Source organism: Prinia subflava, chromosome 1 (genome assembly GCF_021018805.1).
Source record: "Prinia subflava isolate CZ2003 ecotype Zambia chromosome 1, Cam_Psub_1.2, whole genome shotgun sequence".
NCBI classification, from domain to species: Eukaryota; Metazoa; Chordata; class Aves; order Passeriformes; family Cisticolidae; genus Prinia; species Prinia subflava.
The window spans coordinates 101,550,575-101,563,258 of NC_086247.1; the positions used below are offsets into that span (position 1 = coordinate 101,550,575).

The 12,684-nt window shown below is 39.5% G+C and overlaps 1 protein-coding gene across 3 annotated transcripts in view; it reads left to right on the plus strand.

The window, feature by feature from the left end:
* The window catches only part of HECW1 (HECT, C2 and WW domain containing E3 ubiquitin protein ligase 1), a 260,000-nt gene that overhangs the window by 199,096 nt on the left and 48,220 nt on the right, over positions 1-12,684 (plus strand). For all 3 annotated transcript variants that reach the window (XM_063405459.1, XM_063405467.1, XM_063405477.1), the window contains 4 exons: positions 2,142-2,272; positions 4,831-4,952; positions 7,804-7,989; positions 8,594-8,728. In XM_063405459.1, the coding sequence (XP_063261529.1) occupies positions 2,142-2,272; positions 4,831-4,952; positions 7,804-7,989; positions 8,594-8,728 (574 nt within the window). The remainder of the gene's footprint in view (positions 1-2,141; positions 2,273-4,830; positions 4,953-7,803; positions 7,990-8,593; positions 8,729-12,684) is intronic.

The window sequence follows — 12,684 nt, forward strand, 5'->3', positions numbered from 1 at the left end:
CAACATCACTCCGCAGTTTAAAAAAGCTTTGGAAATTCAGCTTGAAAAAAAACCCCATGGCTGTGATTAAATTTAGTCCTGCTTTCCTTCTGTGTTCCAAACTTCCCTTCAGCTTTATGAGCCACTTGAGGATACAGGGAATGCAAAACTGGAATCCAGGTGTTGGGCAAACCCCAAGGAGACATCCATATTTCTAATTTTAGAGGCTCTTGCTCATTTTCTGCAGCACTACCTGACTTGCTTACTAGCTGGCCAAGCAGATAACAGCCCTTGTTGTTCAAGCTCTGTTGACAGGATACTTTGCAGCATATGTGTGTCTAGACTTGTCTTTGCACTAGTTTGAAAGATAATGATCAAAATGAGAAATTATAACCATCATGGTTAGGACAGCCACAGCGTGGTATTTCTTAAGCTCCATTTCTTTGACAAATCACTTTGATGGGAGACTGAAATTTCCAGAGGCATTCCCATAACTTTTGCACTTCCAATGTTTTCTCCAATTACTTTGGCATTTTTTGGTATTTATATAACATGGTTTTATAGTATTGAGACGCAAAAGAAATGCGTAGCCTTTTGTTGTCATACAGCTGGTGTTGCTCTTTGAGGTTTGCCAGTGGGGATTTTCTACCATCTAATTAAATTGAAAGTACAGGGATTTTCTATATGTGTGCTTATATCCCTTAATTATATGAACTTGGGGGGTTTTGTGGTTGGTTTTTCCTTTCCTTTCTATTGCATGTGGGTGTTGTAAAACTACTCCAGTACTGGAATGGAAAGTTCATTCAGTTGTCTGCAGCCTAGTGAATAAAGCTATAAAATGTAGGTCTAAACCAGAGGGTTTAAAACTGCAGTAAATTCATGCTGTTGCAAAACCTGCTATCAGAATTTCCTTGTAAAGATGGATGTTTTCTTGAACCATCAAAATATACACTAAATGTAACTTTAAATGACTTTGAGTACTAGAGGGGAACACAGTTTTGTGAAAGTCTAGTATAAATCTATTAAAACTTTAATTATTTTTTCTTCATGATCTCCAGCCCTTTTGCCTAAGGTTGGGTTGCAGTGAGCTACTGGAGATGATGTCTTTTGAGACATCAAAAAGCCAAACCCTAACTCTTGTCTTTAATGATCCTGTGTCACTTTGAGGAACTTACTTGTGACTAACTTCTAATTTGGAATAAAGGGTGCATTAACAAATAAAGAGAGAGAAAGTAAGTAAAATCTGTAACTCAGAGCTTGAACTGAGGAAAAGAGTGCAAGTCAGAAAAATGAGACAAACAATGCTGGATCAGATTAAAAGTAGGCAGTAAAGCCATCCTGTTTCAAATACACATGGAAATGCCATGAAGAAAGAAGGATTAAAATATTAGGATGGAATAAAAGCTAATTAAAATAATTAAGAGAGTCTGTTTTCTAGCTTTGCTTTTCTTTCTATTTCTTTCTTTCTGTGTGTGCTTTCTTTTTCTTTTCTTTCTTAGTATAAAATGCATTTATAATACACATAAGGCATATTCATAATTTGCCAGTAGAACCAAAGAAAACATATTCACTGATTCATCTGTCACCATGAGTAAACAAGTTAAGGAGAATTTGATTTCTGTAATGTGAATTCAAAACACTCCAGACATTTGTTCTTCATCAGGTAAAGTATTTAGGATTGGGCTCCTTTACCTTTTCAGGGATCAGGATGTGCATCTAGTAATTTAATAAGAAAGACTGAAAGTTACTCAGCACATCACAGGGTTGATCCTTACTTCATTGGTTGTGCTTCCATAAGGCTAAATGAGAGGAGGAACCATGATCCACCTCTAGTTTTAGGGTCCAAGTGTTTTAAAGGGAAGCCTCGAAGTAGCAACACATAGCGTAAATATGTGTCTAAAGTTTGAGTATTCCTGGCTTGGCACCCTCTGTGGCTATTTGTTAGTCACTGAAAAATGCCAAGTTTGCAGAGTACTGGTTGGCCCAAGTGTGAGCAGCTGCATCAGCTGCAGGAGAAGATTCAGCTGTACTCTTACTCTATTGTACACTGAAGATAGAAATATTGGAATCATTCAGAAACAGTGCTGATTGTTAAGGCAGAAAGCAACAGAAAGCACTTCTGATAACTAAATCTTGTTGTTCCTTTCTGTGAATGTATCTAGGTACCAAAACATCCAGCGAACCATCGCAACAGAGAGGACTGAAGATGATGCTGTGGTAAACAACAGAGTGGAGAGAGTTCCCACTGGAGGAGGAAGTGACTCTGAGGCAGAGCCCTCCCAGCCAAGTCCAGGTATGGGGCAACAAAGCTTCTGAATGGCATGTTCAGTGCCATTCAGTTCTGGGGAAATTTCCATGGCAGACTGGAATTTTCTTATTAAAAAAAAAAAAAACACCTGAAAATACAGTTTATATATGTGAACCTACAAGTGCAAAGCTGAATACAACAGTTTCAGTTCTTCTTTAACAACTGCAAAGACAGGCAAAGCTTTTTTACCTTAGTGAATGCCCATTTGAAACTAAAATAAAAAAAGGTATTTTGCAACTACTAGGTGAACACTATTCACCCAGTAGTTGTAAAAATGGTGCTGTCTTATTTTTGTGGTGTTGATTTTTAGCGTGGGGCATTTGCAGTTTATTTTCTCTAGGCCTGGCTTCTGCACTGCCCCATTTGCCAATGTGATTGCACCTGCAGTGGCCCTGGCATCATGTATGAAATACTTGTGGTTTCTAAAGGTGTGGTTTTGTGATAGCTGTGAGCTGACCTAAGTGTGGGCTGTCACCAAAGAAGGCACAGCTGTCTTTTTGCTCAGCAGTAATTTATGTGACAGGAACCCATACCAGAGTGGAGAACTGAACTGTCTTAAAAATAACCTGGCTTCTTGTCCTTGTCATTTATAGCCAGATTGGATCTTTCATCTGGCTTGTTAGATGAGGAGACAAGAATGAGTGTTGCTCCAAAGCAGAAGAGGAAAATATGTACCCAAGGCAGGATGGGAGGCAGGGGTCTCTTCTACTTTTTGTGGTGGTAGTCCTGCTCCTACCAAAAATGTTTTCTTAAAACATTTGGGAAACCCTAGTCTTAAGTGTTTGTTTCAAGCGGGAAGTATTACCGGTCTAGTGCCCACTATGCAACTTGAGACCATGCAAAAATAACTCTCTGCTTTGTTAGCACCAGCAAAATGATTGACCATTTCTCTTCCTTTGGATCACTCTTTCCTCACCTAACTTTGTGTTCCGTATTGTCTGTCATGAATACATCCAACTTCTTGCTGTCCTTTTGCCATCGCTCTGTAAATGCATTGCTAATGGGAAAGAACCAACACAGTATCTACTTGAATTTTCTTAGTTTTTCACATTGAATAGAAAAATTACATAAAGAAATAATAAAAATTTTTAACAAGTTTAGAAAAAAAATTCAATTTTGTTTATTTTGATCCATTAGGTATTTTTAGCTTGAAAATCAATTTTGGCCAAGGATGTTTAACATTTGATGCTCAAAGTTCCCTTGCCATCTTTTGTGTTGCAATTAAAGGGAGACTTCTACTTGCAGTGGATCTTATAAGGAGATCCCAGTTTTCTGTGTTAGAGAAGTTGAAATGAGGTACACATTTTATTAGTAGTATTTATAACTAATGTAGCCATTACTTGTAACATGTACAATAATTTAGTATCACAGACAAAATAGTAATTTAATAGGAGTTGCCACCACTAAATATTTAGTTCAGTTTATTATTTAACATGCACCATTTTGTTTTAAACCTGAAGAGCTAATGAGTGTGATAAATGTTAATGTAAGTTATTAGGAAATGTTTTTTTGCTATAGGTAATTGCTTTGCTTTTACAAGAAAACATCAATATTGTATAAAATTCCAAGAATTGGAAGATCGATGCTGGTGTAAACACATTAGGGAAAGAAAAAGCTGCAGTATTATACACTTGTTATTTGTCTTTTAATTTAAATGAAAAATGTCTTAAGGAATACAATTAAGACACATTTATCCATGTGCTAAGCCAGTATAAATTAATTTAATTCCAGCAAGTGATCCAGTCTGCAGTTTTAAATGGATGAAATATGATGTGTGCAGCAGGAAGAAAAAAGAAGTTTTAACTGATTAAAAAAAAAAAAAAAAGAGAAATTGTATTTATTCTGTTGATGACACCTGCATCCAATTTTCTTGGACTGCAAATAAGATGTGGATTTATTTGAAAATGCCAGATCAGCAAAGCCACAATTCAATGGTAGGAAGAATTTTTCTGATCGCTAAAGAGCAACAGGAGTTTCTACCTCTACAGAGTTACATTCTCAGTGCTCAGTTCTGCTCCTGTGCTTCATTAATTGATACAGATTAAAAATAATGCAATTCTGTCTGCTTTTTTTTCTTTACCGTACAAGTCCCCAGAACCTTGGACTTGTCAAAAACAATGCAATTAAAGTAAAGGGTAATGCTGGATTGGGGGATCATGTTTCTCTAAAATCAGCTGTGGGGGAAACCAGAATGGACCTGGGTGACGGAACCAAACCATCAGCTGGTGAAAACCACTGTGGCCACTTTATATTTAGGGACAGCAGCAGATTTGACACAGAGTTTCATAAACTACAGTTCAGGAAATCATCCAGCTCTTGCACTGCTGTGGTAAACACTGTATCACTAACCATAAGGACATCCATCAGTTTGCCAGCAGGCTTGTCTTGGGAATGCCAAGGTAGGTGCATTGGGCAGGTGGTGGGGTTTTTATATCATCACTTTTGCAGCTGTTTCTGAAAGGTTAAATAATGGACTGTGCTTGCCACTACATTAATAAGATTCTGTGACTTGTTTTTGGTTTTGTTTTTGGTTTTTTGTCCAGAGATTAGGAGGGAAGGTTCCCTTTCTCCTGTGAATTCTCAAAAAATTACCTTGTTGCTGCAGTCTCCAGCTGTGAAGTTCATCACCAATCCCGAGTTCTTCACTGTGCTGCATGCAAACTATGTGAGTAATTATAATTTGCTCTCTTGTACTACTGATTTTTCAGTCCTAGTGTTGTGTCCCAGACCTTCAGGGACAACACACAGTAAATCTGAATTGTGTGACTCGGGGCTCAGTTGTCCTTTCTGAGCATCAGACCAGGTTGGGAACACTACAGCCAGGCTGCTCCAAAGAGACTCTTGCTGGAATTGTGCCTTACATGAGAGATCCATTGATACAGAGAAGCTCATTAATGTTATCCTCCCACATCAAGCAGGAACCCTTGGTTTCAGCTTGGTTGATTCTGTTGTCTGTTCCTGCAGGCAGTGAAGTTGTTGCCCATTGCCCATTGATTATGAGAAATCTTACTCAGATACCACCAAGTCTCAGGGAAACAGAGGGAAAAAAATCAACTCTTGCAATTTGCATTCCCAAAGAGGGGACAGGCATAACTGAGTGAAAGAAATACTGACTTGTATCAGTGTAGCTATTTTGGAAAAAGCACAAATAAAAACAAATTTTCAAAATTCAAGTAACTTTTTTTTCCATTAGTGCTGTAAAACCACACATTTTCTTGCAAACCTGGAGGGGGGTGGAAAAAAATATAGTATCAGGAGGATGCAAATAGGGAAGTCCCACAAGGAGATGCAGTCCTGGTTTGCCATGTCTGAAATGTAGTTCAACAAGACATCTAAATGTGTTTTCTGACTATTTGAAAAGCCATCCATTTCTGGGTAGCAGTGACCTTCCTTTTCAAAAGGAAAAGAAAGTAAAACACTTTAAGAGTTGCCTCAGCACAGCCTTTGAGCTAACTGCAGACATCAGGTTTTGGCTGGGGCACTCTGTGGATTGAAGCCAGCCATCCACCTCCAAGCATCTGCCAGAGATTATCACCCATGAGAACCTGACAAGGAAGGGATGTATTAACTCATCTGACATTTCCTGAACTAGGTTATGGAGTGCAGATAATTTCTTCCATTGGCCCAGTGATATATGATGATTTATAGCTGGGAGCAATGTAATTTTTGACCAGCATAGTTGTTAGAAAAATGAGTAACTGATTCCATAGTTGTGTAAAGAACAGCTCACGAGAGACTAAATCCCAATTTTATTAGTCACTGAAATTAGAAAAAAAGAAGGAAGAGGCCTTCAATTTTACCTTAAATCTTGTCTCTAATGTGAGAACCAGAATAATCTATTAAAACATCTGTCAAATGGTCATACAGATACCACTTGTACAGGAATAATGGCCCACATAACTTTTGCCTTAACACGAGTGTAATATTTTAACCACAAGCCCTTAAAATTTCAAGCAATTAATTATGCCACTGAAGTAGGTATTGGAAAATATTATCCAGCAGTTAAGATTAAAAGGGAAAGGTTCTCATTTTCCAGATATTTTATTTCCATGAGGAGATAAAACTACAGTGCACTCCTTGTTTCCCTAATGCAGCTTAGAGATATTCAAGACAGTCGATCATACATTACATCAAAATACAACTTTTTGTTATGTAGTAGGCTTGGATCTTAAAAATCTATGACCATGATGCTTTCCTGGGTCATAAGCAGGTCATGTCTCAGGGCAGAGATCATATCTCTGTGATTTCATAACATTTACCAACCTTACCATAATTAGGGACCCTGTGCTACAGGGAGCGTTCAGTGGCGTCACCACAATAAATCCTTACATAATAAAGATTATACCTGCAGATGTTTTATTGCATTACAGTGGTTAAAATGCACTAAACGCACACAAAAATTGAGAATTCAAAGCTGCTGGGTCAGATTCTCTGGACATACTCCAGGTCTGCACACTGGAGCTCACTTCATTGAAGACAGGAGTCCTCCAGTAATCCTTTATTACTCTAATGAGTTATTCAGTCCTTTGGGCTGACCAGCAAACCAAGACACTAATTTTCTCTCTAGTGAAAGGCTCAGGAGATTTTTGTGAAGTTTACTACTCTGTCTTGAGGAGCTTTTCCCCTGAAGTGAAGGATTCAAAGAGTAGCCTGTGAATGGGCCTGTGTGTTGTTAGCACAAGTATTATTTTGTGGTGCTCTATCACTGAACACACTGTAACAACAAATACAGTTCACTCGGCTCCTGTTCTGCAATCAAATCATTTTACTCCCTTGAGCTGCCTCAGGCCACATTCCCCTAAGAGGTGTTTTTAATTGTGAGATACAGCTCACTACTGCCTGAGGGGTGGCATTCATTAGACTCATGGAAGTGTCTCCATCTGGCAAACTTTGTAGTCATTGCAGAAACAAATACTCTGTTGCGGGTGATGCCTTGGGAAGAATGACCTGAAACAGAAACAATTCACGTCTTCCAAAAACAGTCAATTAAAAAATATCTGTTTCTGTCCTGTGGCTGTATAGTAGTCCTGTGGCTACCACAAAAAAGGTAGCAAACTCGTATGGAGACATCTGCACTGGGGTCCTCCTAAGTTCATGAGTCCTATTACGCACATCTTGATTATAACAAAAATAGATGTTCACAGCTGTCTTTGCACCTCTCTGGCACTGCCCAGGCACACAAGCAGTGTTTCTGTCAACCAATAAAAGCAACGAAAGGGGCAACTACATGCACCTTGAGTGTGTGATGTTTCAGCTGACCATTTTTGAAGTGTATTAAAAAGGTGATTCTTGCACAAGCTAACTGCATAATGTGTGTGATGTTTCACTTTCTAGATTGTATTTCTTAATTCTGCATATGCATGTAAAGTAGTCATTCAAATCAAAACAAAGGCATGGAAGTGTTTCTTGATTCTAACAGCATTTGTTTCAGTTCTTTGGGCATATGGCCCATGAAATAACCAAATATGTTTTGACATCAGAACTGGGTTTCTTCCCTTCTGTTATCCATTTCATAGAGTGCCTATCGAGTCTTCACCAATAGTACCTGCTTGAAGCACATGATTCTGAAGATTCGAAGAGATGCTCGTAATTTTGAGCGGTATCAGCACAACAGAGACCTGGTAAATTTTATCAACATGTTTGCTGATACCCGACTGGAGCTTCCTCGTGGCTGGGAGATAAAAACTGACCAGCAGGGCAAGGTAAGAGTGCCAACAAAACTAATCAGTTGTTTAACACAGCACATCAGACTACATGATTATTAAAAGTTCCTTCCTTCTTGACTCAAAATCAGTGAAGGTTTAGTTTAAACAACACAAGCAGCAAGGAGAGTTACTTCAGAAGCAGGAAAAAAGCTTCAAAATTTCAAAGCATTTCTAGCTTTCTGTAGAAAATTTTACCAAAGCCAAGGCAGCATTGGACTGATAAAGTTTGATCCAGAGTAGATCTGTTGTGACTGCAAAATTTGCCTCAGTGTCTCTACCTTGAATGAAGGTTTGCTGACTGACCTCTGGAACCACCAAATATGTTAAAGCAGCATTTCCTGATAATATTATTCTCTCCTGACTTGTTTACATCATGGCCATTGCACATGATTTTGGCTTACACAGCTTCAGGTATTTTCTAAGAGCTATTCCAGCTTTGAGTAGGCCAGTCCTGTTGTTTGCAGGTGCCTTCCATGGACTGTACTTTGCCAAGGTATTTCCAACATACAGTTGCCACTGGTTTACCTGCTGTGTTCCCGCAACACCATCATGGGGTTGGCAGTCTTCTTATTAAAGAAACCATTGTTCCTTTGTGTTTCAGTCTTTCTTTGTTGACCACAATAGCCGTGCTACCACCTTCATAGATCCCAGGATCCCACTGCAGAATGGGCGTCTCCCAAATCACCTGACTCACCGGCAACACCTGCAGCGACTTCGTAGCTACAGCGCTGGAGAGGTAACTGTGGCTCATGTCAACTCAGGAACTTTTGACAGCAGTCTTCTCTAGAATTATAAGAATTTCTTATATTTTAAAGGCATTGAAACAAACTATCTTGTGATTATCTATCTTCCAAAGACAATAAGGGATTTTTTTTTTGTCTTTCTGAAGGGCTTATTTCAGAGCTTGCTGGTTTGTATTTTGATGGTTTTCAGAATAAAATAATTAGCAGGTAAAGCATAACTGAAGTGATAACAGAATAGATTTTAAAAGAAGGATCCATATTTGACATCCTGGCCTTGCTTTACTTAAATTATTATATTTTTATAGCCTGATACCTCATATGTTTCTTCATTTCCCACTCAGACACTGCTCTGAAAATATAGACTCCTACTAGAAGTAGTGCAGCAATGCATGCTGAGGTTTGCTTTCTCAGCTTTCAATCACATTAAATATTTTTCTTATATATCATAGGGATGATTTTTATCACTGAGGGCCATAGACAGGATTGAAAGAAGCATAAATAGTCTTTCTATTGTGGATTTAAGTAGGAAAAAGTACCAGCAATCATATTCTTGAGATAGCAAATCCATAGAGTTAAACATTTGTAAAGATTGTTGCTGAATAGAACTAAAGATGAACAATGGTAAAAGGATCTTTCTCTTCCACAAAAATATCCAGAGAAATGCTTGTGAAATTAGCATCAAAGTTTATTACAGCAGGACCAGTCTGAATACCTCTCACTGCCAGGTGGGTTGGGATCAGGAGCTGGACAGGGTGTGAGGTCAATTCTCCAGGACCAAAGGCAAACCAGGCATGAGTAGCTTGGGCATATTTTTTTCCATCTTGGGTGAATACAGCACCATGTTTTCTGAAGATAGAAGTGTATCAATGGATCTGTTTCAATCATATCTTCCCACTAGCCTAGCAACTTCCCTCTGCCTGCAGCCTTCAGTTGGTGTTGCTACTGGGATTGAATTACTGGCATGAGTGTGATAGACACCTACACCATGGTTCATGCTCGGGCTCGTGCTTGCCTGAGGCTTGCTTGCAAATTCACCGTGTCAGGGACAGAAACACCACTGAGCAACTCCAAAAACAAAACAAAACAAAACAAAAATTACAGGGTAGGGAGTCAAAAGTATTGAATACTTTTGAGTAATGATTTTTTGGGGAAATCAAAAACTGTTCTGTGAGGCCACTGTTCTGGCATGATCAGTCAATGAAATATCACCTCCCAGTCTTGGTGGCCCAGGTTCTACAGTGCTTCTACGCCCTTGTCATAGTCAAATTTCTTTGTCATAGCCAAGTAGGTTCCCATTTGGAAGTGTCTGCTGCTTCACTGGAAGGTCTCCCACTGATTTCCAAGGACTTTGGATTAGTGCCTAAAAGTCCCTCATTTACAAGGAAAATATTCAACCCTCTGCAGCTCAGTCCATTTATTGAGAACCTCATGTTCTATGCCATTTCCTCCAAGTACATTTGGATGTTCTTTGGCCTATAAATCATGTCTGTAGGCTCACACGTGGGGCTTTGTCCTGGCCATGTGTCAGCTGTCTGCAGCCTTGCTGGTTTCCTTGCTGAGCAGGTGGTGTGGCCTCTGGAAGCTGTCACCAGGACAGTATGAAGGACCACAAAGGACAACTCACCAGTTTTCAATGTTATGTACATGTGTCAAACAAGCCTGAAAAACATCAGAATAGCAAAGTTGTGGTTGCCAGAGAGGGCACAGAAATAAGCCAGGGTAAGGAAATAAAGAACCTCTGCAAAAACTTCCATTGTTCTGTGTAGATTATTGATATTAAATGGTATTATCTATTAATTTGAAGAAAATGCTACAAATTCTTTGTTAAGCACTTATTTAAGGGCTATCAGTCTTTTACAGGACAAAGGGGATTGTTGCTAATCCTAGTTACCTGATTTTTGGAAGAAAAGTTCAGATAGCTGTAGTGGCTATCAGTAACTAAAGTATAGGTCAATAAATGATTCATTTCCTTCTGCCATTGCTATAAACAGAACAGTTTGTAAGCACTTTCTATTCCCTCTAAAGGACTTCCCATCTGCAGTGAAAATCAACATACCTGATTACAGGATAGAGATTTTAAATACAGCAAGAGGAAGGAAGCAGGCATCCACAATGGAGAGGCCGGAGGTGCTGGTTAGTAGAGAAGGTGCTAGAATATGGCAGTGTATAAATCTCCTTTCCAACCCAAAACACAACAAGCAAGTAGCAGGATTTAAATGGGCCTTTGAAATCTGGCAGTGATATAAAACCCAAGAAAATGTATTACATCTTGAAAGGCTCCTCTGGTAGTTTGGACTCTCCACTTTAGTTACAACATCCCAGTATCAATTTCCAAGCTGTTAAAACTTGACATAAATCTATCAATTACTCTGCACTACATGAACCAGGTCACTAAATCATTAGAGGGGTCACTCTTTATTTTTTATTAGAGAATAATGTGCTAATCAAAATTAAATTATTCAATTAGAAAGTCAAAGTAGACAAGACAATTGTGACTGAACACTAAATTGGATCAATCAATTGCACTCTATTAGTTAAGGGTGGAAAGAGAATTGTTAACAAAATGGAAGTTAATTAGAGGGCTGGGAATTTTCCTGTTGTCTTGCCAGAGAAAAATTGTTTGGAGGTGTAAATGTGCAAAGACCAAAAACACCATGAGCAACGCCTAGACATGGTGATGAAAGGAAGTACATCACTAGTTTATTGAGGTGTGTATGGAACTGGAGTCTTACAATCTAGATGACTTTAGCTCTTAAACCAGAACTGGGAAGATGGGAAGAAGGCAGCAGAAGTTTCTTTTCACAGACACTATACACATTTACTTCCAAAATACTTGTTCCAGGAGAAATATGTGCAGGCACTGGAAAGGTAACCAAAAGGACAAGAGCAAGAGGAAGATCCAGGCCCAGGCTGGGCAGAAGTGCCATGCACTTCCAAAGTGATGCGCAAATACCACTTTGTGCTAATTTTTATGGGAGATATATGTTTAACTCCTCTGTCACTCCTCTCATTCCCCCTTTCTATCTTCTGGTCAGTAAAATTATGTGTAGCGACAAGGGCATAGGATTTGTCTTTGTGAAGGATGAGTCAATGATCACCATTAAAAACAGGCTCACCCACCACCCACATTCTCTTGCAAGTCTGTACTACAAGGACCTGAGAAACAGGCATCCTCACCTGAACTCCAGGACTCCCTGGAAGTGAAGAAGCTGAGCCAAACAATGCCTTAGCACCCTCCCACACATCCTAACTAGTGCAGCTGGTCACGGGCCAGTGTGTGATCCTGCCCACAGACAGCCCGAGAGATGGCTGCTCCCACGTGGGACTCATGCCCACTCTGGCCGTGGATCACAGGGCACCTCTTGCACCTAAGGTTCTTCCCTGTGCCATAGCGTGGAGTGAATGCCATAAAGGCCACAGAGTGCTTGCTGGGGTGGAGGCCTGGGTCACAGGGGAAAAGTTCCCTAAGCCTGAGCTAAACTTTCATTGTGAGTTGGCCTGTGGGGGTGTGAGGAGACCAAAAGCAAAAGACGGGTGCAATTGAAATCCTAACTGAATAATGGAGCAAAACATTCACCATGTGCTTGCACAGCAGTTTTGTGTTTTAAATTACAGTGTGTTTGATTAGGATAGTTAAGATTTTTCATTGTTTAACCTCTGTGTTGACAGGTATCAAGTGCATTGACTGGTATCTTGTTACATGTAAACATTTTAAGCTTTACTGGTTCCAGAAGGCAGCTTGCCAGGCACATTTAGCTTCCCATTTTTTGTGTATATCCAGCTGGAAGACCTGGCGTTTGGCTGTACCACTGAAAATGGGTTGGCACTGTTTGCTTGGATGCAGAGCTAAGCATTTAAAATACTAAAGTAGGGGCGATTTCTTCCTGGAATGGTTGCCAAATGCTGTGATTTGTTCAGTAAGAAAGGAACATCTATTAGCCCAGTAGAG